The sequence below is a fragment of the Martes martes genome (assembly GCF_963455335.1).
Source record: "Martes martes genome assembly, chromosome: 10".
Lineage (NCBI taxonomy): Eukaryota > Metazoa > Chordata > Mammalia > Carnivora > Mustelidae > Martes > Martes martes.
In genome coordinates, this window is record NC_137898.1 from 7,059,126 (window position 1) to 7,085,767 (window position 26,642).

At 54.3% G+C, this 26,642-nt stretch overlaps 1 protein-coding gene across 2 annotated transcripts; it reads right to left on the reverse strand.

Moving 5' to 3' along the window:
• Positions 1-443: 443 nt before the first annotated feature.
• Positions 444-26,052, reverse strand: CAPN1 (calpain 1). Of its 2 annotated transcripts, none has more exons than XM_080817219.1 (22): positions 26,014-26,052; positions 24,923-25,190; positions 24,693-24,762; positions 24,298-24,416; positions 22,523-22,656; positions 22,266-22,434; positions 21,343-21,426; positions 20,915-21,000; positions 20,532-20,606; positions 20,237-20,397; positions 6,946-7,124; positions 6,179-6,190; positions 5,265-5,476; positions 5,129-5,168; positions 4,535-4,600; positions 4,386-4,443; positions 3,542-3,606; positions 2,964-3,032; positions 2,667-2,745; positions 1,969-2,085; positions 1,573-1,631; positions 444-1,238 (listed from the first exon to the last, which is right to left on the reverse strand). In XM_080817219.1, exons 2-22 carry the CDS (start codon positions 25,187-25,189, stop codon positions 1,212-1,214), a joined length of 2,148 nt encoding a protein of 715 aa, XP_080673345.1. In that variant the 5' UTR covers position 25,190; positions 26,014-26,052; the 3' UTR covers positions 444-1,211. The 2 variants fall into 2 exon arrangements, with proteins under 2 accessions (XP_080673345.1, XP_080673344.1); XM_080817218.1 differs by lacking the exon at positions 26,014-26,052 and adding an exon at positions 25,848-25,936.
• Positions 26,053-26,642: the final 590 nt, after the last annotated feature.

The following is a 26,642-nucleotide window of genomic DNA, read 5'->3' on the forward strand; positions in this document are numbered from 1 at the left end:
CCACTCTTATCTCTGGTAAGAAAAGCTGCGACCCAGAGGGGCTGAGCAGCTTACATAAGCTGCAGGTGTCCGGGTGAAGGAGGCCCTTGTGTTCTGGAAGCTTCCTGGGGGGTCAGGTTTGTGCTCAGTGGGAGTTCGGGTCGCAGCCGGAACCTTCCGGGCAGAGCATACATGGAGGGCAGGGGTCAGGCCTCTGGGGCTGCGAGGAGGGCGAAAAGGACCAGTGGGGTCAAGGGGACCTCCCCAGTATGGCCCTGCCCTGCAGCCGGGAGCCCCATCCTCCCCAGCTTCCTAGATACCCGGGACTCCAGCAGGGGTGAGAGCCCCCAGGAGGAGCCGCAGCGCAGGGGTGGCGGGAGGCCCCGGGCTGTCCCTTCAGCTGCAGGATTGCTGGTGCCTTCCTGGGCAGCAGCTTGGGGCAGAAATACACTCCGGACACAGGTGTGGGGCCTTTTCCTTTATTGTTTGGGGTTTCTCGGCATGGAAATGTGAGATCCCCACCCCACCCCATACCCAGGTGCCTCTGGCACCCCCATTACTGGTACACCAGTCCCTGAAGAATCCCCGTTAAAGTCACCAATATAAAAAAGGAAGGAGCAGGGGAGGGAGCACCTGACTACCCCTCGGGCCAGGTGACTCCTGGCTGGCCGGGGGGGGGGGGGGGGGCAGGGCAGGCCACGGAGGCGAGGGGCACGGGCTTCTGCGCAGGAAGGAACGGGCCTTCCCAGACCCAGGAGGAGGCCTCGGCTGGGAAGGGCCCTGCACAGCTGGGCCGTAACTGTGCAGAGCTAGTGGTTCTGTCTGAAGGTCTGCAGGTGACACTGGGTGGCGGGGTCGGGGGGGGGGTGGCCTCTGGAGTGAGGGGAGAGCACATGTCATCGTCATCGGGGCGCCGGGAGGCCTGGGGCTGTCGGCTCCCCCTGGAGCCCCATCCTGAGGCAGGGACAAGCGAAAGCTGCCTTCCTTGTTTGGCGACGGGAGGGGCGGAGGAGTCCCTCGGAGCCCACAGCGGGCAAAGGCAGGGAAGGCCCCCCCGGCTCTGCGCAGAGCAGATGAGCCGTGGCAGCTGGGAGGTGAAGGACAGGAGGACGCGGCTGCCTCCCGCTCCGAGGAAGGCACTTGCAGCTGGTGTGGCCTGCTGTGGCGTGGCGGGAAGGCATGGCTTGGCAGACGAGGGAGAGGAACACAGCAAGGGGGCCTGAGCCCCCGCCTCATGCAAACATGGTTAGCTGTAACCACTGCCGGGGGTGGGGGGTGGAGAGACGGGTCAGGCGGGGACAGCAGAAACGCCAAGTCCAGCCTCCCACCCCAGAAGCCACTGTCGCTTCACCCACTGAGGGCGGGTGGGAGGGGACCCTCTGGGGGAAGGAGCGCCGCAGAGACCTCCGGGAGCCTCGCCCTCCCTTCCTGCTCCCTTCCCAGGACCCAGACGACCCCACCCCATCCTTCCAGGACTCAGGAGGCCTGGCCTTTGGGGCTGGGTCTGAAGCCCTGGGCTGCTACCCCAGGCCGGTAAGAAAGTTCCACCATCCCTAAACGCCCTCCCCTGCCACAGCCAAGGGCAGTGCCCACCTTAAACAGATCAAAGGTCACGACACCATCCAGATCCGTGTCCAGAGTTTTGAAAAATCCTACATTCAAAAGAAGATGTTCTGGCACTGAGAACCCAGTAGGACATTCCCGCAAGACCAGGACCCACCCTGCCCCTCATTCCCCATCCCCACAGCACCCCAAGCCCTCACCTGTGCCTGCCGGGGAACAGATCTTCCTGCTGCCTGAGCCCCCCTGCTGCCAGGTCCACGCTCCCCTAACCTCCCAGCACCCAGCCTGCAGGGTCCCAAGTGTGGCACCCTTCGCCTCTCTGGCACACACCGTGGCACGTATGTCCTATCTCTCCCTGTTGCCCTGTTGCTCCCCCCACAGCTGCCGAGAGACAGAACCAGAGGCAGGAGCCCACGAGGCACTCACGGAACATGGTCTCCAGCCGCACCAGGCAGCACACGAAATTGTCGAAGTCCACGGCCAGGTCTGGCTCCGAGTAGCGGGTGATAATGAGCTCATACAGCTTCTTGTTGAGCTTGAAGCCTGGCCCGGGAGAGTGGGTAAGGGCCGGGGGGGGGGGCATGGCCTGGCCCGAGGGTACAGGGAGGGGGACTGGATGCAGGGGGCAGGGTGAGCTCTGCAGCTCCAAGGCCTGAAGGCCTCCTTGGGTGGGGCGCGCTGCTGGGGGGCGCTGGGCAAGCAAGTGCCAGCCCCAGAGGGAGCGAGGGCCTGACAGCCCCAGCGAATCAGGGGCCAGAGGGCCCAGGGGTCCAGTTTTATTTGTGCTGAAAGCCCTGGCCTCATCCTGACACGCACCTCCCTCACTGGAGGCTCAGGCACCCAGCTCCACCCCTCCCTGGCTGTGTGGCCGCAGACCAGTCGCTTTCCCTCTCTGAGCCCTACTTTCTTCCGTGTACAGTGGAGACAGTAAGAGACTCTTGCCCAGTCAGGCTGCAGCGAGGGCAAAAGGAAATGCTGACAAAGCTCTTAGCTCAGTCCCCACAGGATGCCACAACCCATCACCACCACCACCCCAGGGACAAGGACAGTGTGCTAGCCTGCCACCCTGGGTCACCAGTGGGGAATCAGCCTGGGGCCATCGGCCTTCGGCACTCAGGCCTTACCCGCGGACTCGATGGCCATCCGCATCTCGTAGGCGCTCATGCTGCCCGACTTGTCCAAGTCAAACTTCCGGAAGATGGACTGGAGCGGGGAGCGGAGGGTGAGGGCCGGGCCGAGGGAGGCACCCAGCCCTTCCCGTTCTCCCCAGGGTAGGGGCTTGCTGAGGGTACAGGGGAAAGACCCGAAAGGTGGGCCAGGGGCTGGGATCTGGAGAGGTGGCCCCAGGGCGGGCAGAGGCCCTGCCTGGGACCAAGGCCACAGCAGAGGGCGGGCACCAGCAGGGCTGAGGGACCACCTACCAGGTAATTCCGGATTCGGTTCCACAGGATGTTAAACTCCACCAGGCCCAGTTTCCCGTTGCCGTCCCGCTGGGAGCTACTGTTAAGAAGCTTAAACTAGGGGCGCGGGGGTGGCTCATTCGGGTAAGCGTCTGCCTTCAGCCTAGGTCATGATCTCAGGGTCCAGAGATCGAGCCCCGCATCAGGCTCCCTGCTCAGCAGGGAACCTGCTTCTCCCCCTCCTTCTGCCTCTTTTCCTGCAACCGGGAAGCAGGGGAGACTGACCTCGAGGTGAGGGGAGATGGGAGGAGGCAGGAACCTGCAAAGCCAGGGGGGTTGGGTTCGGAGGGATACAAAAAGCACCAACTTGAAGGTCACTCAAGGACCTAGACCCTGCTCTATCACTCGCTCAACACAAAGCCTGTGCCTCCGTTTCCCCTTCCCAGTCAACAGGAAGTTGCCCGGGAAAAGAGCTGGTCTGTCCACACCAGACAGGGCTTTGTCCCTTTCTCTGCACTGTTCCCAGGAGAGGTCACAGGGCGTCGTCCCACATGCCGCCCAACCCCAAAGCAGCCTCAGGAAACAGAAGCGAAGGATACGTCCATGAGGTTCACCATGCTGCGGCACGACTCCAGGCTGAAGCCCTTGGTACGCAAGTCCTTGTCTGCAAGAAAACCAGTCCCAACACCTCAACCCGCGAGCTTCTGTGGCACCGCGCAGGGGGCCCCGGGTGGGACGGGGACCAGGACCGGGACAGCACGATTCCTGGCACCTGGCATGGAAAGTCTAGCGGAGTGGGTGTGTCAGGTCATTTTTATCATTAGCACGGTTAAAGTACTAGAACAATCAAGTTGGTGTCCCGCCAGCCGTGTCCCTGCCACGGAAGAGCCACGAGTGGAACGGAGTCAGTGCCAAACAGAAGTGGGACAGACGCAGTACAAACGTGAGGCCAAGGCGGCCACGGCAGGGCTGGGGTTTGCCACGGGCCCCACAGGGGGGGCACAGGAGAGGGCTCTGGGTTGAGGGAGCAGCATGGAAGGAGGTCAGAGGCGGGGCAGAGGGAAGTTCGGGGGGGTGCTGCCCTTGGCTGTGCACACGGGGGTGGGATTGGAGGATGAAGCCAGCCTTGTTCTGCTCGATGCCACTTGGCCCGGCCGTGGGGTGTATCTTCTGGGGGGGGGGGGCTGCTCCTTCATACTATGGTGCTTGTCAGCAGCTCCGCTTCTAGAGCCACACCAAGTCCGGGCACGCGGGCATAGAGAACAGGTGGTGGAAGGCGTTTGAGAGGAAAGTGGGGGTGAGCGGGGCTCGGAAAGGCAGTGGGGGCTTGCCCCGCCCGCGAAGACGGAGGACTTGGGTTTGGCTCCACGTGGGAGCAGAAGCCCAGATTGTGGAGTTCAGAGAAAGTGAGGACCCAGGGCGGAGAGGTGCGGGGACGCTCACGTTTGCTGATGATCCTGTTCAGAATGGTCTGCAGCTCCTTGACGCTGATCTCCATGTCCTAGGGGGAGACGGAGGATGGCACCACCCACTCTGGGGAAAGGCTGCCCCCCGTCGCCCCAGAGCCCCTCACCCCAGCCCACCCAGCCTACCTCCCCTGCCAGCTGCCTGAAGAGGGTCTTGAAACTCGCATCAATCTCCTCTTCCGAGAGCACTTGCTGGAAGGAGAGCAGGGGAGAGCGGGTCAGGGGCGAGGCTGGGACCGCTCGTCACCACCCGCCCGCCTCATCATGTCTCGGAGCCTCACTCTTCTCACCTGGAAAGTGGGAATCTAGAACCCCCCTCTCCCCCTGCCCAGGGCTCGGTGGCCCAAACGGGGCACCCTTCGGATCCGTGATGGGGGGGAGGCCTTGGGCAAGTTCCCGAACCTCCCTGAACTTGAGTTTCTCACTGAAGGGGAAGAGGGTGATGGCATCCTGACACGGTTGTCATGGAGGAAATGGAGTGACCAAGTAAAGAGCTCAGCGCAGACCCAAAAGAGACAAGAGCTCAGGGATCTCGCACCACTATTACCTCAAAAGCCTTTGCAAACTGTCAAGTGCTGGGCGGATGAGGGATTAGGATCCCTCTCCCGGCTCCTCACAGGAGCCAAGACGCCCAGGTCCCCACGACACACCCAGGGTGAGGGCAGAAGAGGAAGGCACCGGGCGGGAGGGGGGGCTGGGGGGGGTGGGTAGGGCACGCACCTCATCAGGGAGATTGGCCTGGATCTGGTCGTCCAGCTCCCTGCAGGGGTGGGGAGAGAGGGGGGCCAGTCAGGAGGGCGCAGGGAGACCCGGGGCAGGTGGGGAGCAGGCACTGGCGAGAGGCCCTCTAACTCACTGGGTCCCGGCGCTCTTCTCCGAGAAGAAGCGCAGCACGAAGTCCCCCTCCTTGTTGGGCTCGAAGGTGGAGGGCACCACCACGTACTCCCCGGGCGGCAGGCGGAAGCGGGTGCTGACCTCCCGCAGGTTGATGAACTGCTCGGAGCGCGCGCGTGACGAGTTCGCCAGGAAGAAGTCCCGCTTCAGGTGCACTGCGGGCTGGCCCACCAGCTGGCGGGAGGCACGGAGGGGGCGGGGCTGCAGCTGGCCACTCCCCCCCCCCCCCCCCGGAGCTGCCCACTGACCCAGACCCTGACAACTCTGACAAATGGTTCCATCTGTTTCCTCATGGGTCAGGCGCAGGCGACAACCCTCCCTACTGCACAGGGCGGCGGGGAGGAGACACTCTGGAGGTGGACGGGGATACTAGGGCACCACCGAAGAAACAGTCCCACGATTATTCCCCAAGTCACGCAACACGGGTACGTTGGAGGGGGGGGCTCGTTTAAAGCTCATGCCGGCCATGTGAGCTAGTGTTCTCGCGCCCATTGAACAGACACTGACACTGAGGCTTGGAGCTAAGGCAGCTTGCTCGGGGCTGCGGAGTACTCGGCTAGTCCCAGGCAGCCGCAGCCAGCGCTCACTCAGGGAAACAGCAAGACGCGAAGAGCCTCAGGTGTGTGGGGGAGGGCCGTGGGGTGCTCTGAGGGCCAGGGTTCAAATCCAGCTCCCTCCCTTGTTACCTGCCCTGGCGCCCAGGACAGCAGTGTCTGCCCCCTGCCCCGGGAGCGGGGAGGAGGGCAGTTAGCGAGCAGTAAGAGAAGGTGACTTCTTAACTCTCTACGTGCGGGCCATCTTGCTCCCCTCTGGGCACCGTCAGGCCCTCTGTGTTCAGGGGTATGGAAATCCAGGTGATTCCGGCGTCACACCTACCTCCGGAGGGACCTGCCAGAGAGATGGAGGAGTTGAGAGACGTGTGCTTGGCCCCGAGGTCGGTGGGGGCAGCATTTGCTGGGCAGAGGCCCTGAGTTCTTAAGAACGATGGGATGAAGACACCAGGAGGCAGAGCCCAGGACCACTGGTGGCCCCAGACCCATCGTCACAGCCGAGCGGGATCGCAGGACCTCAGGAAAGGGAGCCTCGTCCTCTTCAGGCAGGAGGCAGGGTTCTCTTCATCCTCAGAACGCCCTGGGCCTTGGCTCGGAATCAGAGCACCCAGGACAGACCCCAGGTGGCCAGCTGCCATGTCCCAAAGGCCAGGGACATCAGAGGTCTACACCAGTTTGCGGCCAGGAGCTCTGGGCCCGGGCCAAGACTGCAGCCATTCTTTGCCCCTACCAGCAAGGTCCAGAAGTTTCTGTCTTAAACATAAAGGGTGAAGCAGGGCCCTCCCAAGCCAGCCTCTGCTTATATACTTCTAAGACAGGGAGCTCACTACTCCACCAGGACAGCGCACATGCCTACTTCTTTCTGAAGCCGAGCCCAAGCCTGTCCCCTAGAAGCTACCTCCCAGGTGTCAACTAAGCCAAACCCCTCTGCCCAAGAGCGACCTCAGCAGGTGCCTCTGGGGGACAGTGTCCCAGGCCTCCTGCCTGAACGCTCCGGCAGCAGGGTCCTCTGGCGCCCCCTGCTGGGACTCGACTGCTGCGCACCGGGAGGCCGGCTTCCCCGCCGGTTCTGGGCAAACCCCTGGGGCTCACCTCGTAGACCGCGAAGCCAATGGTCTCCATGTCCCGGCCAAAGCGGCGCTCGCGGCGACGGTGCTTCTGCATGAGGGCGAGCACGAAACTGCAGCCTGACTCGCGACCCCCGTAGTCGTCGTCTGCATCATCCGTCTCCTCCAGCCGGATCTTGAACTGGGGATTGACCCAGAAGGTGGCTGCAGGAGGTTGGTGGTCAGCAGGAATCAGAGGAGAAACAGCGCGGAGTGGCCCCTCCCCGTATGTCTGTTCACCCACTCAACCAACACATAGTTCTAAGTGTGCACCGTGTGCCATGTGACAGCCCTGCAGCAGGGACACACACGGTTCCTACCCTCCTAAGCTCATGTTCCAGGAGGGGAGCAAAGTATGAGCAAGTCAGTGTAACTGATAGAACAGTTACAAAAATAAGCAAGCTGGAGGTGGTCAGGCCCGGCGAGGAGGTGATAATTGAGAGAGATGGGAAGGAGAAGCCCTGGGAAGACCCTGGGCAGCAGGAGAGAGAACCAAGAGCCCCACACATGAGGGACAGCCAGGGTCTCGGGCAGCATCGTGTTCCAGTGAGCACCGGGATGCAGAAAGGTGACAAAGGGGCAGGAGCAGGGTGGGTGGAAAGGAGTGTGGTTTGAATCGAAGGGCAAAGGGACCTCCCCACCCCCAACAGGCTTGCGCCAGGAGGGGCCCGAATGGATTCGGGTGACTGCTGTGTGGACAATGACCTAGGAAAGAAAAAGAGAAAGCAGGGTCTGCCAGGAAGCCTCAGAGCTGCCAAGGGTGACAATGACATTTCTGGCAGTTGGGTAATTCAGCGGCCCACAGCCCCTAAAACCACCAGGTGCTGGATACGATACTCGAAACCGCTTTTTAGACACCAATAAGCCACAGCATTCCCCTCCCCGCAACACAAGGTGACATTAACCAAAATGAGATGCGCTCAAGTGCCAGCCAGGAAGTGGAGAGCAGAACCTCTGACAGGGCTGGTGGGGGTGCAGAACGGGGCAGCCACTGCGCAGAACAGTCCGCCAGTTCTTCGAACGGTTAAACACAGAATGACCCTATGACCTTGCACTTCCACTCCGAGGCACATCCCCAAGTAAGCAAAAACATACATCCACACAAAAACTGGCATGTGGGTATTCTTAGTAGCATTATTTGTACCCAAATGGTAGAAAAAACCCAACTGTCCATCAACTGAGGAACGGATAGGAAAATTGTGGCGTAACCAAACGATGGAATATTATTCAGCAACAAAAAAGGAATGGTGGGGCGCCTGGGTGGCTCAGTGGGTTGAAGCCTCTGCCTTTGGCTTGGGTCGTGATCTCAGGGTCCTGGGATCGAGCCCTGTGTCGGGCTCTCTGCTCGGCGGGGGGCTTGCTTCCCCTTCTCTCTCTGCCTGCCTCTCTGCCTACTTGTGATCTTTCCCCCTCTGTCAAGTAAGTGAGTAAAATCTTTAAAAAAAAAAAAAAAAAAAAAAAAAAGGACTGGAGCACGGATGCACACTCTAACATGGGTGAGTGTACGAACAGGCAAATCCACGTAGACAGCCAGTAGGCTGGTGGCTACATAGGAACGAGGAGGAAGAGGGGCTCAGGAGAGACAGCTATAGGGGTAAAAAAATGTTCTAAAATTGATGTGGTGATAGATCTACAATATATGAAAATACACAGTGATTTTTATACACAGTGAATTTTATACTTGAGGTAGGTGAATTGTATCATATGTGAATTACATCTCAGTAAAGCCTTTTTAAAAAATGGACACGAGGTGGGGGGCCTGGGTGACTCAGTTGTGCGTCTGACTCCGGCTCAGGTCACAGTCTCGGTCTTGGGGTCCCGGGATCAAGCCCCTCATCGGGCTCTCCACTCAGCAGGGAGCCTGCATGTCCTTCTCCCTCTGCCTCTCCTCCTGCTCATGCTTTGTCTCTCAAATAAATAAACACAGTCTTTAAACAAACAAACAAAAAGGACACTAGGAGCCTACAAGGTAAATAACGCCAAAGGACTTCTGTTGGCTCCTGGAGACCCTGAGCCCTGGGTACTGGGACACTATAGGGTATATACAGTATAGGATGCCATCTAATAGGATGGCACCTGGATGGCTCAGGTGGTTAAGCATCTGCTTTTGGCTCAGGTTGTGATCCCAGAGTTCTGGGATCGAGTCTGGCATCGGGCTCCCTGCTTAGTGGGGAGTCTGGTTCTCTGGCCCTCCCCTGGCTTGTGTGCTTTCTCTCTCTCCCTCTCACTCATTCTCTAAGTAAATAAATAAAATCTTTAAAAAAATCTAATAGGAGATCCTGGTAATAAAACTGAGACCCTATAAGGAATGGCAACAGTGTTAATAGTGAAAGAAAAAAAACCCCGTTGGGAAAAAGGGGAAAAAAATCTCCTGGAGAATTGAGACCCACAAGCCTTCAAGTGAGCTTGCGGTTTTATTTATTTATTTCATTTTAAGATTTTATTTATTTATTTGACAGACAGAGATCACAAGTAGGCAGAGAGGCAGGCAGAGAGAGGGGGGAAGCAGGTTCCCTGCTGAGCAGAGAGCCTGTTGTGGGGCTCGATCCCAGGACTCTGGGATCATGACCTGAGCTGAAGGCAGAGGCTTAACCCACTGAGCCACCCAGGCGCCCCGAGGTCAAGGAAATCTTAAGGAGAGAATTTGTTTTTAAAAGAGTCCTGGGTTGGCAGCATCCCAGGTGACTGACAGAAACACTGGAGGAACCTAACTTCACCCAAGGACTCAAAGACCTCCCACCCATGAACTTGTAGGCCAAATGGGTCAAAAATCCCACAATGCAGGGGAACCGGGGTGGCTCAGTTGGTTAAGCGTCTGCCTTTCACTCAGGTCATGATCCCAGAATCCTGGGATCGAGATCCACACGGGGCTCCTTGCTCAGCGGGGAGTCTGCTTCTCCCCCTGCCCACTGCTCCCCTGCTTATGCTGACAAATAAATAAAATTTTTGAAAAAATCTCACAAGGAAAGAAGGCATGAGGAGTGAAAACCAGCAGCCACAGTGGACAAAAACCAACTCACCAAGACTTCAGATATTGCAATAATCAGACACAGAATATAAAAGATGAGGCTTATATGTTTAAAGAAATAAATGAAAAACTTGATAATATGAGGAAGAATGAACAGATTTTAAAAAGAGACATTAGAACTTCTAGACATAAACTTTTAAACAAAATTAAGTACTTGTTAGAAGGATTAACCAACAGGGGCGCCTCGGTGGCTCAATGGGTTAAGCCTCAGCTTTCGGCTCAGGTCATGATCTCAGGGTCCTGGGATCAAGCCCCACATTGGGCTCTATGCTTAGCGGGGAGCCTCCTTCCCATCCCCACCCCCCCTGCCTACTTGTGATCTCTGTCTGTCAAATAAATAAATAAAATATTAAAAAAAAAAAGGATTAACCAACAGATTTTATGCAGGTGAAAAAAAAAAGATATTAGAGAATTGAGAATGGAAGGAACTATCCAGAATGTGACCCAGGGAGATTAGATGGAAAACTGAAGCGATGTTAAGAGACACAGATGACTAAGCGAAAAGTTCCAGCTTACATTAGATTGGAATTCTAAAAGGAAAAAAATGAAGAGTGTAAGACAGAGCTGCTATTCTAGAAGATCATGACTAAAAATTTTCTAGAATTGTTTGAACACATCAATTTGCAGACGGAGAAAGCCCAATGACTCCAAAGAGGAATGAAAAGAAATCCACACCTCAGTACATCATGGTGAAATGACAGAGTATCAAAGGTAAACAATCTTAAAACAGAAAAGACATCGCATTGCAGGAGGCGTGGGAGACCGAGTCCTGATTCCCAGGGCAACAGAAGCTGAATAAAGAGTAACAACTTCCTTCAATGGGCTGAAAGTCACGCAATCCAGAATTCTGTGTCCAGAGAACTGTCGAGAATAAACACCCTATAAAGACATTTTACAGAGATACTGAGAACGTTTACAGGAGAGGGAGGAGGAGATGAAGGAGATTAAGAAACACAAAGGGTGTATTTCGGGGAGATGGAAAATGGTCTCAGATGAAAGTTGTGAAAATGGTGAGAAAAAAATTGTTATGTGGATAATCTAATGAATATGAACTGTATCAAATATTGATGATGATGATATTTAAGAATTAAATATTAAGAAAAGTGTTTAGAATTAAAATCTAAAAACAGCATATTAAACAAAGGGAGGGGTGAGCCAAGTTAAGTAGTCTAAGGTCTTTGCATCGTTCAGGAGGAGGGTAAAGATATTGATCAACTAACTTCAGAATGTATTAAGAACATATATCTTCGGGGCTGCCTGGGTGGCTCAGTCATTAAGCGTCTGCTTTCCGCTCGGGTCATGATCTCAGGGTCCTAGGATCGAGCCCCACATCGGGCTCTTTGCTCAGCGGGAAGCCTGCTTCTCCCTCTCCACTCTCCCTGCTTGTGTTCCCTCTCTCACTGTGTCTCTCTCTGTCAAATACATAAATCAAAAAAAGAATGTATATCTTCCAAATTCATAGACTGAAAATCCAGCAGAGAAAAAGGTTAAAGAATTCAATCCAAAATAAGGCATAACAGGAGGGACAAACAAAATATGCAGTAAGTCTGCTGAAATAAATTCAAAGTTATTAGTAATCACTGTTACTGTAAGTGGATTAAACTTTCTAATCAAACGGCAAAATTTTTCAAAGAGATTATTAAAAAGCCAGCTACAGTCTGTTTACAGGAGATAACAACTAAAACACTGAGCTGTAGAAAGATTAGACATCACAGAGTATAATGAAACATACCACAAAATTACTAACCAGAAGAAAACTGCAACTGCTATAGTGACATCGACTGAAATAGACTTAAAACTAAAAGATTTGTTACTGAAGGGGGAGCCTGGGTCGCTCAGTCACTAAGCATCTGCCTTCGGCTCAGGTCATGATCCCAGGGTCCGAGGATCGAACGCCACACCGGGCTCCCTGCTCCGCGGGGAGCCTGCTTCTCCCTCTCCCACTCTCCCTGCTTGTGTTCCCTCTCTTGCTCTCTCTTTTTCTGTCAAATACATAAACAGAATCTTAAAAAAAAAAAAAATTGTTACCAAAAAAGGCAGCCATTAAATAACAACAAAACAGGTTCAATTCACTAGCAACTTAAAACAATTCTAAGCCTGATGCACCTAATATCATAATGCAGAATATGTAGAGAAAAAGAACTGATAGATATAAAGGGAGAAATCAGCAAAACCATCAGGAGGGTGTTTGACTTTATCCTCCCTCTTCTAGTAATTAAGAGATTAAGTTTCATATGGTGAACAATTATAAAGCATTCCCCCTAGCATTCAAGGAAACAGACCGCAGGGCTGCAATCCTGGGTTCAAATCCCAGCTCCGCCACTTCTTAGTGACCCACCTTCCTTAACTGTTAAACACGTAATAATAAAAGTACCTACATCATAGGGTCAGTGTGAAAGTTAAGCAAGTTACTGCACTTCAAATACTTAGAGGAATGCTTGGCATATAATACAAAACAGATAAGTGTTGGCCAGTCTTTTTGAGAATGTGGGGACACTGAGGAAAACTCACCACGTGCGCCTGGCCTGTAGAACCAGCTTCTATTTATTTCAAAGCAATAATCTCATACAGATTGTGTTTTCTGACTACAAGGAAATTAAGTGAGAAATCAACAATAAAACAATAATATAAGCAGGTTATAACTGGGAGGTTTGGTTATAGACTCAATCTTGTTACAGGCATATTCAGATTTTCTGTTTTCCTTAAGTCAATGTTGGTAGCCTGTCTCTAGGAACTTGTCCATTTCATCTAGGTTAGCTGATTTGTTGGCACACAATTATTCACAGTATCTCCTTATAATCCACTTACTTCTGTTGGGTTCCTAGTGATGTTCTCTCTTTAATTCCTGATTTTAGTAACTGGAGTCTTCTTTTTTCTTGTTTAGTTTGGCTAAAGATTTGCCAATTTTGCTGAGCTTTTCAAAGGACTGACTGTTGGTCTCCCCGATTTTTCTCTATTGCTTCCCTATTCTCTACTTCCTTTCTTTGGACTTTCATCTTTATTATTTCCTTTCTTGTGCTTGCTTTGGGTTTAGTTTGCAATTTTAGTAGATTCTTAAGGTAGAAGATCAGGTTATTGATCTCAGATCTTTTTTTTTCTAATATAGGCACATGGTGTTTTAATTACTATTCTACATGATTTCTCATTTACATGATCTTTTTTTTTTTAAAGATTTTATTTATTTGACACAGAGAGAGAGAGAGATCACAAGCAAGCAGAGAGGCAGGCAGAGAGAGAGGGGAAGCAGGTTCCCTGCTGAGCAAAGAGCCCGATGTGGGGCTCGATCCCAGGACCCTGAGATCACAACCTGAGCCAAAGGCAGAGGCTTAACCCACTGAGCCACCCAGGCGCCCCATGATCGTTTCTTTTTGATAAACTAACTCATTCTATGTGACACTACCTTGACACCAAAGCCAGATAAAGACGTCACAAGAAAATCACAGGACATCACTTATAACAAAGTAAAAATCCTCAACAAAATACTAGTGAATCAAATCCAAAGGTATCTTAAAAGGATTAGACCCCATGAAATAGGATTTATCTCAAGAATGAGGGATAGTTCAACATAAGAAAATCAACCAATGTAATATACACTGCATTAACAGAACAAAGGGGAAAAAACCTACATGATCATCGTAATTGATATAGAAAAGGCATTTCATGAAGTCCAACAGACATTTATGATTAAAAAAAATTTTCAGAAAACTAAGAATAGGGGCGCTTGGGTGGTTCAGTCATTAAGCATCTGCCTTGGGCTCAGGTCATGATCCCAGGGTCCTGGGATCGAGTCCCATGTCGGGCTCCTTGGTCAGCAGGAAGCCTGCTTCTCCTTCTTCCACTCCCCCTGCTTGTGTCCCTCTCTCAGTTTCTCTATCAAATAAATAAAATCTTTAAAAAAAAAACCCACTAGGAACAAAATGCCATGTCCTCAATATGACAAAGAGTGTTTATAGAAAAGCCAGTAATATTATACTCAGAGACTACAACTTTCACCCTAAGATCAGGAACAAGATGCCTGCTTATACCATTGCTATATAACCACGGTATGGGAAGTTCTAGCTAGAACAATTAGTCAAGGGGGGGGGGGAAGACATTCAAATTGCAAAGGAAGAAAACTATTTCCATTTGTAAATAACATGATCCTGTATATAGAAAAACATGAAGAATCCACAAAACAGTTACTAGAACTAGCATCAAAGTCAGCAAAGCTGCAGATGACGAAGCTCAAGATACAAAAATCAGTTGTGTTTCCATGCACCAGCAATGAACAATTGAAAAAGGAAATTAGTAAAATAATCCCTTTTCAACAGTCTCCAAAAGAATAAAATACCTAGATATAAATTTAACAAAGGAGCTGAAAAACTTAACACTGAAAACGTCAAAACATTGCTGAAAGAAATTAAAGACATGAAAAAATAAAAAGATACCCCAAGTTTATGGATCAGAAAATTTACTATAATTAAAATGTCAATGCTATTGGAAGTGATCTGCAGATTCAATGTGATCTTTACCAAAATCGCAACATCTTTCTTCACAGAGGTGGAAAAGCATTATCCTCAGACTCATATGGAATTATAAGGGGCCCAGAAGTCATAATGATTATGAAAAAAAACGCAAAAGGTAAAAGACTCACACTTCTGGATTTCAAAGCTTACTACAAAGCTACAGTAATTGTTACAGTAACTATAACATTGTGGTACAGGCTTAAGAATGGATATAGAGGGGTGTGTGGGTGGCTCAGTCAGTTAAGCGTCGAACTCCTGATTTCATCTCAGATCATGTCTCAGGGTTGTGAGACTGAGCCCTGCGTTGGGCTCTTTGCTCAGCATGGAGTCTGCTTTGGATTCTCTCTTCCTCACACACGCTCTCTGAGGGAATGAATGAATAAATAAAATCTTAAAATAAAAAAGGGATATAGAAACTAAAAGAAAAGAACTCAGTCCAAAAATAAACGCATACACAGAGATGGCCAGCTGATTTTTGCCACGGGTGCCAAGACCATTCAATGGGCAAGAAAATAGTTTTTTCAACAGATCATGCTGAAACAACTGATTTCCACACACACACGAATTCAGCTGGGCACCTATCTCACACCATATATGGTACTACAGTGATCAGTGATCTCTTCTATTACTATTGTGCTTATTAGGGGGTACCACAAATTGTACCCACTTAGACAAACACCATGCGTGTTCTGACTATTCCGTCCACCAGCTGTCCCACCTTTCTCCCTCTTCTGGGGCCTCCCTATTCCTGGAGACACAACAATATTAAAATGAGACCAGTGAATAACCCTACAATGGCCTCTGAGTGTTCAAATGAAAGAGTCCCATGTCTCCCACTTTAAATCAAAAACTAGAAATGATTAAGCTTAATGAGGAAGGTGTGTCAAAAGCCAAAAGGGGCAGAAGGCTAGGCCTCCTGCATCAAACAGCCAAGTTGTGACTACAAAGGAAAAATTCTTGAAGGAAACGGAAGGCTATTCCAGGAGCACCTGGGTGGCTGAGTTGGTTAAGTGTCTGCCTTTGGCTCAGGTCATGATCCCTGGATCCTGGGACTATGTCCCACGTGGGGCTCCCCACTCAGCGAGGAGTCAGCTTCACCCTCTACCCCTCTCCAGCTCATGCCTGTGCGCACTCTCAGAACTCTCTCAAAATAAATAAAATCTTTAAAAAAAATAAAAGCACTATTCCAGTGAACACATTATAAGAAAGTGAGATAACCTTATCACTGATAAGAAGTTTTAGTGCTCTGGACAAAAGATCAAACCAGCCCCAACATTCCCTAGGCGAAGACCTAATCCAGAGCAAGGACCTAATTCTCTTCAGTTCCATGAAAGCTGAGTGAGGTGAGGAAGCTGCAGAAGGAAAGTCTGAAGGCATCAGACGCTGGTTCATACATTTGAGAAAAGAAGCCAACTCCGTAACATGAGGGTGCCAGGAGACACAGCAAGTAGGAGCAGCAGCAGGAAGTTCCCAGCAGATCAAGCTGAGAGCATGAATGCAGGCAGCTATACTAACCAACAGATTTTCAGTGTAGACAAAGCAGCCTTCTATTGGAAGAAGATGCCATCTATGACTTTCATAGCTGGAGAGGAGAAGTCAATGACTGGTCTCAAGGCTTCAAAGGATAGGCTGACTCTCTCATTAGGGGCTAACACAGTTGGTAACTTTAAGCTGATGGCAGTGCTCATTTACTATTCCAAAAAACCTAGGGCTCTTTAGAATTATGCCAAACCTACTCTGTCTGTGCCCTCTAAATTATTAATTTTTTTTTACATAATCTCTACACCCAACCTGGGGCTCAAACTCACGACTTGGAGATCAAGAATTGCACGCTCCTCCTACTTATCCAGCCAGGTGCCCCCAGCTGTGCTCTCTAAATGGAATAACAAAGCCTGTGCGACAGCACATCTGTTTATAACATGATTTACAAACACTTTAAGACCACTGTTGAGACCTCCTGCTCAGAAGATTCCTTTCGAAATATGACTGCTCTTTGACAATCCACCTGGTCACCCAAGAACTCTGATGGGGACACACAATGATATTAATGTTGTTTTCATGCCTAGCATAATACCCATTCTGCAGTTGCTCGATCAAGGAGTAATTTCAAGTCTTTCTGCTTAAGTCTTTCAAGTCTTACTACTTAAGAAATACATTTTGTAAGGAAGATAGTGATTCCTCTCATGGATCTTGGCAAAGTTAATTGAAAACCTTCTAGAGAGGCACCTGGGTGGCTCAATCGGTTAAGCGTCTGCCTTCAGCTCAGGTCATGATCCCAGGGTCCTGGGATCAAGCCCCACATTGGGCTCCCAGCTCAGCAGGGAGCCTGCTTCTCCCTCTCCCTCTGCCTACCGCTCCTCCTGCTTGTGCTCACTCTTTCTCTCCATCAAATAATTAAAATCTTAAATTAAATTAAATTAAAATGATCAAACTATTTGAATAGCAACTCCGAAAAGTATACACAAGTGGCCAATGAATACATGAAAAGACATTCTTATCAACATCATTCATCACTAGGGAAATGCAAATTGTCAATGAGATGCCATTTTATACCCACAGGGGCAGCTACAATAAAAAACCTGGGCAATGACAAGTGTTGACAAGCATGTGGAGAAACCGGAACTCCGACAGCACTAGCGGGAATGTATCATGGTGCTGTCACTTTAGGAAACAGGTGGCAGTTCCTCAAAGTCAAACATGGGGTTACCATGCAACCCAACAATTTCGCTCCTAAGAAGAGACCCAAGGGAACATCTGTTCCCACAAATACAGGTACATGAATGTTCGCGGCAATACGACTTGTAAGAGCCCAAAACTAGAAACAATCTCAATGTCCAACAACTGATGACTGAATAAGCGTAATGTGGTGTTATACACACCATGGAGTATTTTTCAGCCATAAAAAAGAAATCCAGTACTGGGAGCATGCTGCCACAGGGACAACCTTTGAAAACGTTACAATAAGGGAAAGAAGCCATGCATGAAAGGCCATACGTTGTATGATCCCATTTACAACAACGCCTAGAAGACACAGATCTACAGAACAAAATGTAGAGTAGTGGTTCCCAGGGGCTTAGGGGGAGAGAGGGAGTGACTCCTTATGGATACGAGGTTTCTTTGGGGAGTAGTGAAAAGGTTCTGGGATTAGATAGTGGTGGTGATGGCCCAACACTGCAGGTATACAAAAAAAAATCACTGGTGCCTGGGTGTTTAAGTCATTAAGCATCTGCCTTCAGCTCAGGTCATGATCCCAGGGTCCTCGGATCGAGTCCCACATAGGCCTCCCTGCTCAGCAGGGAGCCTGCTTCTCCCTCTCCTCCCAGTTTGCGCTCTATCTCTGTCACTCTCTCTCTCTCAAATAAATAAAATCTTTAAAAAAATTATAGTTTAAAAAATTTGCTGGAGGGGCACCTGGGTGGCTCAGTCGGTTAAGTGTCTGACTCTTGATATCAGCTCAGGTCATGATCTCAGGGTAATGAGATCGAGCCCTATGGGCATGAAGTTTGCTTAAGATTCTGTTCCTATGCCCACCCCCCCAACTACTCTCTTGCCCCATGCACTATTGAATAAAAAAAAAAAAAGATTGCTGGATACAAAATAAATGTAAAAGGTCAAGTGCATGTTACTGTATTATTTGGGAAACAGAATTTTAAGAGAGGCCATTCATAATAGCAACAAGATGATAGAGTATCTAGTAATTAACCTCAAAGGTATTTAAGTTTTCTAGATGAAAATTATAAAATTTCATTGAAAGACACTAAGAAGACCAAAATAGAGATATGCCACATTCTCGGATAAGACAACTCAAAGCTGTAAAGATGTCAGTTCTCTCCAAATCGATCTATAAGTGTCAGCGCAATTCCACATAAAGTCTCAAAATGATTCTCTGTAAGGCTTAGTAGCTGGTTCTAAAATTCGTACAGGAAAACAGAGGGCAAGAAAGGCTAAGAGCCTCTTGAAGGCATCTGCCCCGCCCCCGGAGGACTTCTTGCCCATCTCTAGCGACGAAATCAACATGCTATCCGCAGGAGGGGAAGACCAAGGGATGGAATGGTGAGTCCCGAAGGAGACCCACACAGACACGGGAACTACCGGATGGAGCATCACCGCAGGGAGAAAAGGACAGAGTTTTCTTAATAAGTGATGCAGGGCACAGCCGTTACCTATTTGAGGAAAAACTGGAACTGGATCCCCACAAGGAGGAAAAAATGCTTCAAAACAGGGCTGTGAGCCATGCTGGGAACACGGAGGACACAGGACATGAGAACAGAGCAATGGCGGGGGGTCTGGGTAAGCCGAAGATACGGGTGGCCCTCCAAAGAGGTCGCACGGTGAGGACGGAAGCTAGACCACAGCGGGTTAAAAAACTGAACTGGAGGGCACCTGGGCAGCTGAGTGGGTTCAAGCCTCTGCCTTCAGCTCGGGTCATGATCCCAGGGTCCTGGGATCGAGCCCCGCCTCGGGCTCTCTGCTCAGCGGGGAGCCTGCTTCCTCCTCTCTCTCTGCCTGCCTCTCTGCCTACTTGTGATCTCTGTCTGTCAAATAAATAAATAAAATCTTTTAAAAAAAATTTATAAAAAAAAAAAAAAAAGACTGAACTGGAAGCAGGAAAGGAAACAGGGAGTGTAGCAAACGGGAACATTTTGCTTCGAAGGGGAGCAGAGCAATGGGCGGGGAAGTGCGGTCATGAGAGAGCTGCTCTAAGACAGGCGAATTCTCCATAACGGAGAACAGGGGCCGGAGGTGACGGATGATGGAGCCAAAGGCTTTCAGACACGTGGGAGAATGGGAGCCAGAGCAGGGGCAGGGGTGGCCCCCCATGAGCACGGGCAGTTCTGTCATTGTCACAGTCAAGAGAGCAATAATGACGGGCATAGGCCAAGACAGGCAGGGCGAACACCAGAAGCGCCCTGCGGGAAGAGAGGTATCCCTCAAGTGCAAGGCCAGGTCCGCAGACAGGAGTAACCGCGGAGGCAGGTCTGAGGGAGTGGAAACGTTCCTAACTGGCAAGGGCATTGGCAGGGAACCACGCAAGGTGGTCCTCTGAGGGCCACGGCTGTGAATTTACAGGGAAAATGCTGCCCCCGTTGCGTGATTTTCCCTCCAGCCCCACTCAGTGGTCCTGGAGTTGATGGAGAGGGTTCAGCTGGGATTCTGCGGGGGCGGGGGGAGGAGGGGAGCAGAGGGAGCCAGGAGCCAGAATGTCTGCAGGGACAAGATGACAATGGTGACTCTAACCGGTGAGAAGAAAAGACACAATGACTGGGGAAGGACAGAGCAACAGTGGGCTTCACAGACCAGATGGTTAGACAAGGCTGAGGGCTGCCGGAGGAGGGGGCCCAACGGGTCACGGCAGAGGTCAGGCTGCGAGGTCTGGCCAGGCTCCGGTGGGCCTTTGGGGGATGCCTGAACTAAGGCGGAAGAAAGAGTCGCTGCAGGTGCGGATGGGGAGGAATGGAGAGCCCAGGCGTGGCCCACGTCACCCTCACGGATTCAGAAGCCCAGGGAACAGTGCCGGAGGCCCAGGCAGGAAGACAGCAAGCCAGGAGGGAAGGTTCCAGAATGAGGAGTAAAGGATGCTCCTTGAGGCAAATCCCAGAGGTTAGCACAACCACGCCATCTCACAAATGAGAAAAACCGAGGCTTGGGGAGGAGACGCGCGGGGAGCAAGGTGAGCGAGCCAGGAGGCAGCCGGGGCCCAGACGCCACCCCTGGGTGCCCCGCGGGCCGCAAGGCCAGGTCACCTGGGTAGTTCCGGCAGCCGCCCGCGGTGCTCCCCCGCCGCCAGGTGCCCTCATACAGCGTCGTGTTCCACTTGCGGATGGACCGGCTCTTGAGCGCATCGGGCGTCAGGTTGCAGATCTCCAGGCGCGTGAACTCACGCATGAAGTCCCGGAAGGACATCCTGGGGTCCCGGAACAGAGCTGAGCCCCGGTCCCCAGCCAGGGCACAGAGGGAGGGGGCAGGTGTGGGGTTCGTGGGGCTCGGGAGCTGGGGCGCAAGCCCCAGAGGGGCCGGATGGGGCAGGGGGCCGCTCACCAGAACTCTCCATCCTCCATCTTCACCCGGAGCTGCTCCCGCTCGTAAGGGTCCACGCTGTTCCACTCCGAGGAGCTGGGGGGAGAGGGCACTGCCAGGCGCTGGCAGGACTGACCAGCGGCCTCCGTCCCTGGGGCCCGTCCTCCCTGAGCCCGGGTCAGAAGGCCTCCGCGTGGCCCAGCCCAATGTCCCAATTCCAGGGGTTGTCACAGGAGGGCCAGCTCCAAGGATGCTCGGCCTGAACTGTGTCGGGACAGTCCCCCAGAACCAGTAACACAAAGATGCCCCCCCCCAAGTCAGTCCTGAGCACAGCCCCAGCACAGACGCCGGCAGCCCCGACCAGCCTCCCCCAGCCTCCCCGGCCAGGGTCCGCTGCCCCTCACCCGTCACTCCAGGCTCCCGTCCACTCCACCTCGCCCCAGGGGTTCCGCATCCGGATCAGGCTCACCATCTGGCCCTGGTAGTGCACCTGTTCCCCAGAGCTCCCGTCAGCGCCCCCTTCTGGCAAACGTCCCTTCCCGCCCCTTCACCCTCAGGAGCCCTGTTCAGCGCCCAGCACCGCAGCAGGGGACATACAGCCCGTTCTCTAAGAATTGAGCACGGAGGGAGGCAGCTATGCACACAAGCGACCAAAAATCAGGGCAGAGCAAGATAAACATCTCAGGATCAGGGGCCACAAGACACAAGTAAGATGCTTTGGGAGGTCAAAGAGCCAGCCCCTCCCCCACACCCTGGGCACAGGCCAAACAGGCAAAGGCAAGCGAGGAGACGGGAACCACCCCCCAGGGAAGGCCCCCATGTGGGCTGCTACCTGCTTGGCCCCTGTCACAGAGTAGGCGTGGCCCTTCACCAGCTTCTTGAAGGTGACGGCCTCCATGTCCAGAACGCTGGAGATCTGCACAGCAACACAAGTGTCACGGTCAGGGGCCAGGTTCCAGGGACCACAGGCACCCCCATCCCCAGTCAGGAGGTGAGCCCCAAGCATCACAGGTCCCAGACATCCCCCATGCACATATGACAGCCACTGAGAGTGGCAGGCGGGGACCCTGACTCTGCCTAACACCCCCACATACACTGCACCCCTGCAAGGGGAGGGTCCCTCCTCCAATGCCACCACTGGGGGGGGGCCTGGGCAGCCCACTGATACTGCTTTGGCCAGAGCTGGCCAGACCCCGTGCAAACACACATGTGCACACACATACAGAGTGCAAACACACACATGCACACACACATGCACACACAGCGTGTGCTCTCCCAGAGCCCCAAGGCCCTCAAGTGGAGGGATGCAGTGAGGCGGAGAAGGGGGTGAGGACAGGCTTGAGTCAGCGAGGAGTGGGGAAGGGGGGGGGCGGGGATGGGGTTAGAGCTGAGGACACAGTGATGTAGGGGGAGGAGCCTGAGGTCAAGGGTTAAGTGGTAAGGACAGAAGAGCAGCAGAGGGGGTGGTGAACAGCACTGGCCGACAGCACCGGGCAGCAGAAGGACAGGAAAACAAGCTGTCTGTCTGAGGTCTGGGGGACAGGAATGACACCAGCCACGAAGGAGGCAGACGGGACTGAGGTGACCGATGAGGCTGGGTGAGAATCCAGCGATGGGGTGAGGTGATGGGTCTGGAGCCAAGTCTGGGGCCAGGACAAGGCCCCGGGCTGGGCTGGAAAAGGAAACCGCTGGAAGAGAAGACAGGTCACGGGGGGGGGGGGGGGTCGCTCAGGGGTCAAGGCTGGGTGCACTCACGTCAATGGAGCAGCCCAGGAGGGACCCCCGCTCCAGGGCCTTGAGGATGATTTGGTAGAGGTCGCTGGGTGCCTTGCGCAGCTCATACCACTCGGTGACCCCGCCTGTGAAGTCCTCGAAGCCTTCTGAAGTGCTGCCCCCGGAGAGGGCCTCGTAGCTGCCATTTACCCTGCAGGCAGTCCCAGGTCAGCGCTCCGGCAGCAAGCAAGGCCCCGAACCCCCAGGGTCCCCTGCCATGGCCCGCGGCCCCTACTCACTTGGCATAGGCCTTCTCGAGCAGGGCACTCCAGAACTCGTTGCCTTGGGCAGAGTGAACAAACACCAGCTTCCCATCCTTCATGGGCAGCAGGTCGTCCACGACCACGTCCACCCATTCCCCAAACTGCCACAGCTGGAGGGGACGAGAGCACGGTGAGCACCTGAGCCCCACCATTTGCTAGATGCCCGACCGCGCACCCCAGATCCAGGAGCCTGAACGAGGTGGCCTCTCCGAGCCTCAGTTTCCCTGGCCAGAAAAGGGAACAGCGGGGCCTTCTTCAAGGGAAATCCAACCATGCTCACCGAGCTAAAAAGTTTCTAGGGCAGCATTACTGATACTCTGGAAACAGACCAAGGTGCTTTCTCAGGTATGGAGGGGCTGGAAGGCCCTGGGGGCTTGGCTCTCGTGGACCTAGTCCCCTCCCCTCTGCATTCTGGGTCTTATTCTAGGTCATTCTAGGTCCGGATGTGTCTGGAGGCAGTGCGCGACAGGATACACATGTAAATGAAGTGTGGATCCAAAAATGTGGCATCTAGACCACGAGATGGATGCGGTTCCCGCATTCGTGGGTTTGCTTCAGAGATGGCGGGAGAGACAGGCTTCCCAGGCCCAGAGACATCAAGAGCCTGGGGCCAAAAGCCACGGTGTGCCAGGGAGGTGGGAAGGAGTACAGAACAGCCGGGCCAGGAGAGGAGGCGGGCCCAAGTAGTTAGGATTTGGGGGCGGGCGTATGGAACAGGCCAATCAAGAGGCCAGGGAGGAGCGGATTGGAGGAGGGACGGAAGGGGAGGAGCAGCGAAGCCACGCCCCTGCAAGTGGGACCCTGCAGGTGCAACCCTAGGCACCTCTGGTCCGCTCCGCTCAGACCCAGGGCAGGATGGAATAGGGAAAAGGACCCCCTGAACAGGCCAGAGGGGAGAGAGGGCCCCGGAATCCCCGGGGCAGGGCTAGGGCCACTAGCGCCAGAGGGTCTCATCCAGGGTTGATGGGGGTTTCTCTCTCCCAGTATCAGCTCACTGAGAATTCTTTAGTATGACTTGAGAAATGGGCTCTGTGTGCAAAAAGGGAATAGCAGGGAGGGGCGCCTGGGTGGCTCAGTGGGTTAAGCCTCTGCCTTCAGCTCAGGTCTTGATCTCAGGGTCCTGGGATCGAGCCCTGCATCAGGCTCTCTGCTCAGGAGCGAGCGTGCTTCTGCCTGCCTCTCTGCCTACTTGTGATCTCTCTGTCAAATAAATAAATAAAATATTTAAAAAGGGGGGGGATAGCAGGTTTAAACAGATTTAATCCCTTCTTTCTTCTCTGCAGGGCTCTGTCAGAGGCTAGAGGCTGCCAAAGTGCAGGAAGAGGTGGGGGAGGGGGGCCACTTGCGCCACCAGTGGGGATGGCCACCTGTGCTGGTCTGTTTTCCCCCAGGGAACACTATCCATTCTTCAGATGGGACACTGAGACCCTGTGGAGGAAAAGCATTTGTCCCACAGGAAATACTACAGAGATCTTTCGATTCCTCCGAGCACTTTCCCCCTGATACCCACAACCACACGGGAAAGCCGCCAGCCGAAATACCTGCCTTGCCCAGCCATTTCACACATGACAGATCTGAGATGGCATCGAGAGGTCAAATTCTTTATAGAGGGAGGACCGATCCCTGCAGGGTGTTGACTTAAGCTGCCCTAACTTCAGAGCGCTGTGAGTCACCTGTCCTCCCCTCCTCCAGGGGCCTGCTACCCCCTTTTCCCTCACACCCTGGTCCTAGGTGGATCCGGGGCTCCTCACCTGGAAATGGAAGATGCCGGCATAGCCGTTCTGGAAGCTCTGGCCGTGTGGAACCACTCGATGCAGAAGCGTGTCATTGAGGGTGAGGGAGGCAATGGCAGCCAGGAGCCAACAGTCCCCTGGGATGGGAGGGACCCGATCAGGACTGCTCTGCACATCTGCTCCCCGGAAGCACGGGTGCCCATGCCTGGGAGAATCTGGGATTCCCTGGGCGCCATGTCCCTCGACAAAGAGATCTGACCTAGGAATCTAGGCAAACCAGCCCAGTGCTGATAGCCAGAGCCTGCCTGAGCTTGCAGGAGGGAGGGAGGGGTTAGGGCAGAGCCGGAAGGAACAGGCAGGGGGAACTACTCTGGAAAGAATACCTAGAATCCGACCCCCCACCAAGGGCCTACCCAGTGCTCCCTGGCAGATGTCTGTGCGGGTGGCCCCATCCACAATGAACTGGGGATTCGAGAGCAGCTCCTGCAAGAGACCCGAGTCCTGTCTCTGGGCCAGCCCCCCCAGAAACTGGGACCCAGCCCCCCCACAGCCCGCTCCCCACCAGGGAGCTGGAGTCCTATTCCCACTCCCAACCCAGGACAGGGGTAAACTGAGTCCCACCCAGGGAGGGGGTCCTTCTCACCGTGGGACGCTTCCACTTGATGCCATAGGTTTTGGAGGAGTTGGGGCCCAGGTCCTTGTAGCCTAGGCTCTGGGGCACCGGGGGGAAAGCCTCGTCGCGAAACAGGGCCCCACTCTGCAGGCAATGAGCCCGCAGCTGCTCATAGTCTTGGCCCATGTACTTGATGGCGTTTTCATGGCGGCCAAGGCCCAGATCCTTGGCCCGCTGCTTCTGCACTTGAGCAGACACCCCGGTGCAGTACACGGGGGTGATGAGCTCCTCAGCCATCCTGCAGGACAGACCAGCGTGCTCAGAACCCAGGCCTTCCCAGAGCTAGAACTGGGGCTCCTGCCTGCCCCTGACCACCCCTGCTTTCCAAACCTGGGGTTTCCCCACCTCACAGAACCCAGGACTCTCTGCCACCTCCTTATGCCCCCAGAGACCAGGAGGGGGGCTGTTCCGCCCCTTGGTGCGCTGGCCACCCCCTCCCCAACCCTACATAATGCTAACACCTCCCCTTCCCCGACTTCCATTGTCGCGGGCCCGCAGTGCTGGGCTCAGCCGGCCAGGCAGGTGGGGCAAGGCAGAGCCGGGAGATAATACAGGAACCCCTTCCCCAAACAGCCAAGCTCCTAAGCACCGGCCCCTCTACCCGACTGGGACGCTGAGAACTCCAGGCAGCCTGGGTCCCCCTCCCTAGCGCCCTGAGACGGGCTGGATGATCCAGAGCTGCCGGGCCTCCGTCCCGACCCCTCCGGCCTTCCCCCAGCCCAGCCCCTGGAGACAGTGGTGAGCGCAGGCTGGGCCGGCTGCCTGGGCTGAGCGGCTTCCCGAGCCGCCGCCCCTGTCCCGGGCACTCAGAAGACTCGGCGCAGGGGGCAGCCCCTCAGCCCGAGAGCAGTGGCCAGAGGTCGAGAAATCCTGGCCCGGCCACCCTGCTCCTTACCTGGGGGAGCAGTGTTTGGGGGATCACTGCAGTCCCTGCGGCTGCCTTCCCGGGTGGCGGCTCAGGGCAGGGCCCAACCAGGAAGAGCGCTCCTCCCCGCCCTCCTCCCGCCGCCCCTCCGCCCTCCTCTCCCCCTCCCTCCTCCGGCTCCTCCTCTGCCTCCTACCCGGCTTCCCCTCGGCTCCCCCTTATCTCGGCGTCCCCTTCTCCGACTATCTCTCTCCCGGGGTCTCCCCGCCCCTCCCACCGCCGCCGAACCCGCGCGAGGACAGATTAGTGAAAGGCACAGCGGTGCCCGGGGAGGGGCCGCGGCGGCCCAGACGGAAGGGCACCGCGGGGGCGGGGGAGGGGAGCGCGGGGGAGGGCAGGGCCGGGGGTATTTTTAACCCGGGGCAGCGGCTCGAGTTGCAGGGCCGGGCCGCCCCACCCCACGCGGCGCCCCCGGAGGGCATTCCCCGGGGCTCAGCTCGCCTCGCCTCCCGCCGCCCCCCGCCCGCCCCGCCGCGCCCCCAGCGCGGGGCCGAGATTGCCTCTGGCAGCGGCCGTCGCTCGGAGGAGGGGCCGGGCTGGCGGCGGGCGCACCCCTGCGGGACGCTGGCCACACGGCAGCCGGGGTCCCGCCGCAGCCCCGCTCCGCGCCGCCACCCGCTACCCGCCCCCGCGGCTCCAGCTCGGGGCGCCTCCACCCGGCCCGAGCGGCTCCGCGCGCCCCCCGGCCCCGGCTCGCGGCGCGACCTTGGGCGAGTCCCGGCCCCTCCCCGCCTCGGTTTCCCGGGTGTGTGCGGCGAGAATGGG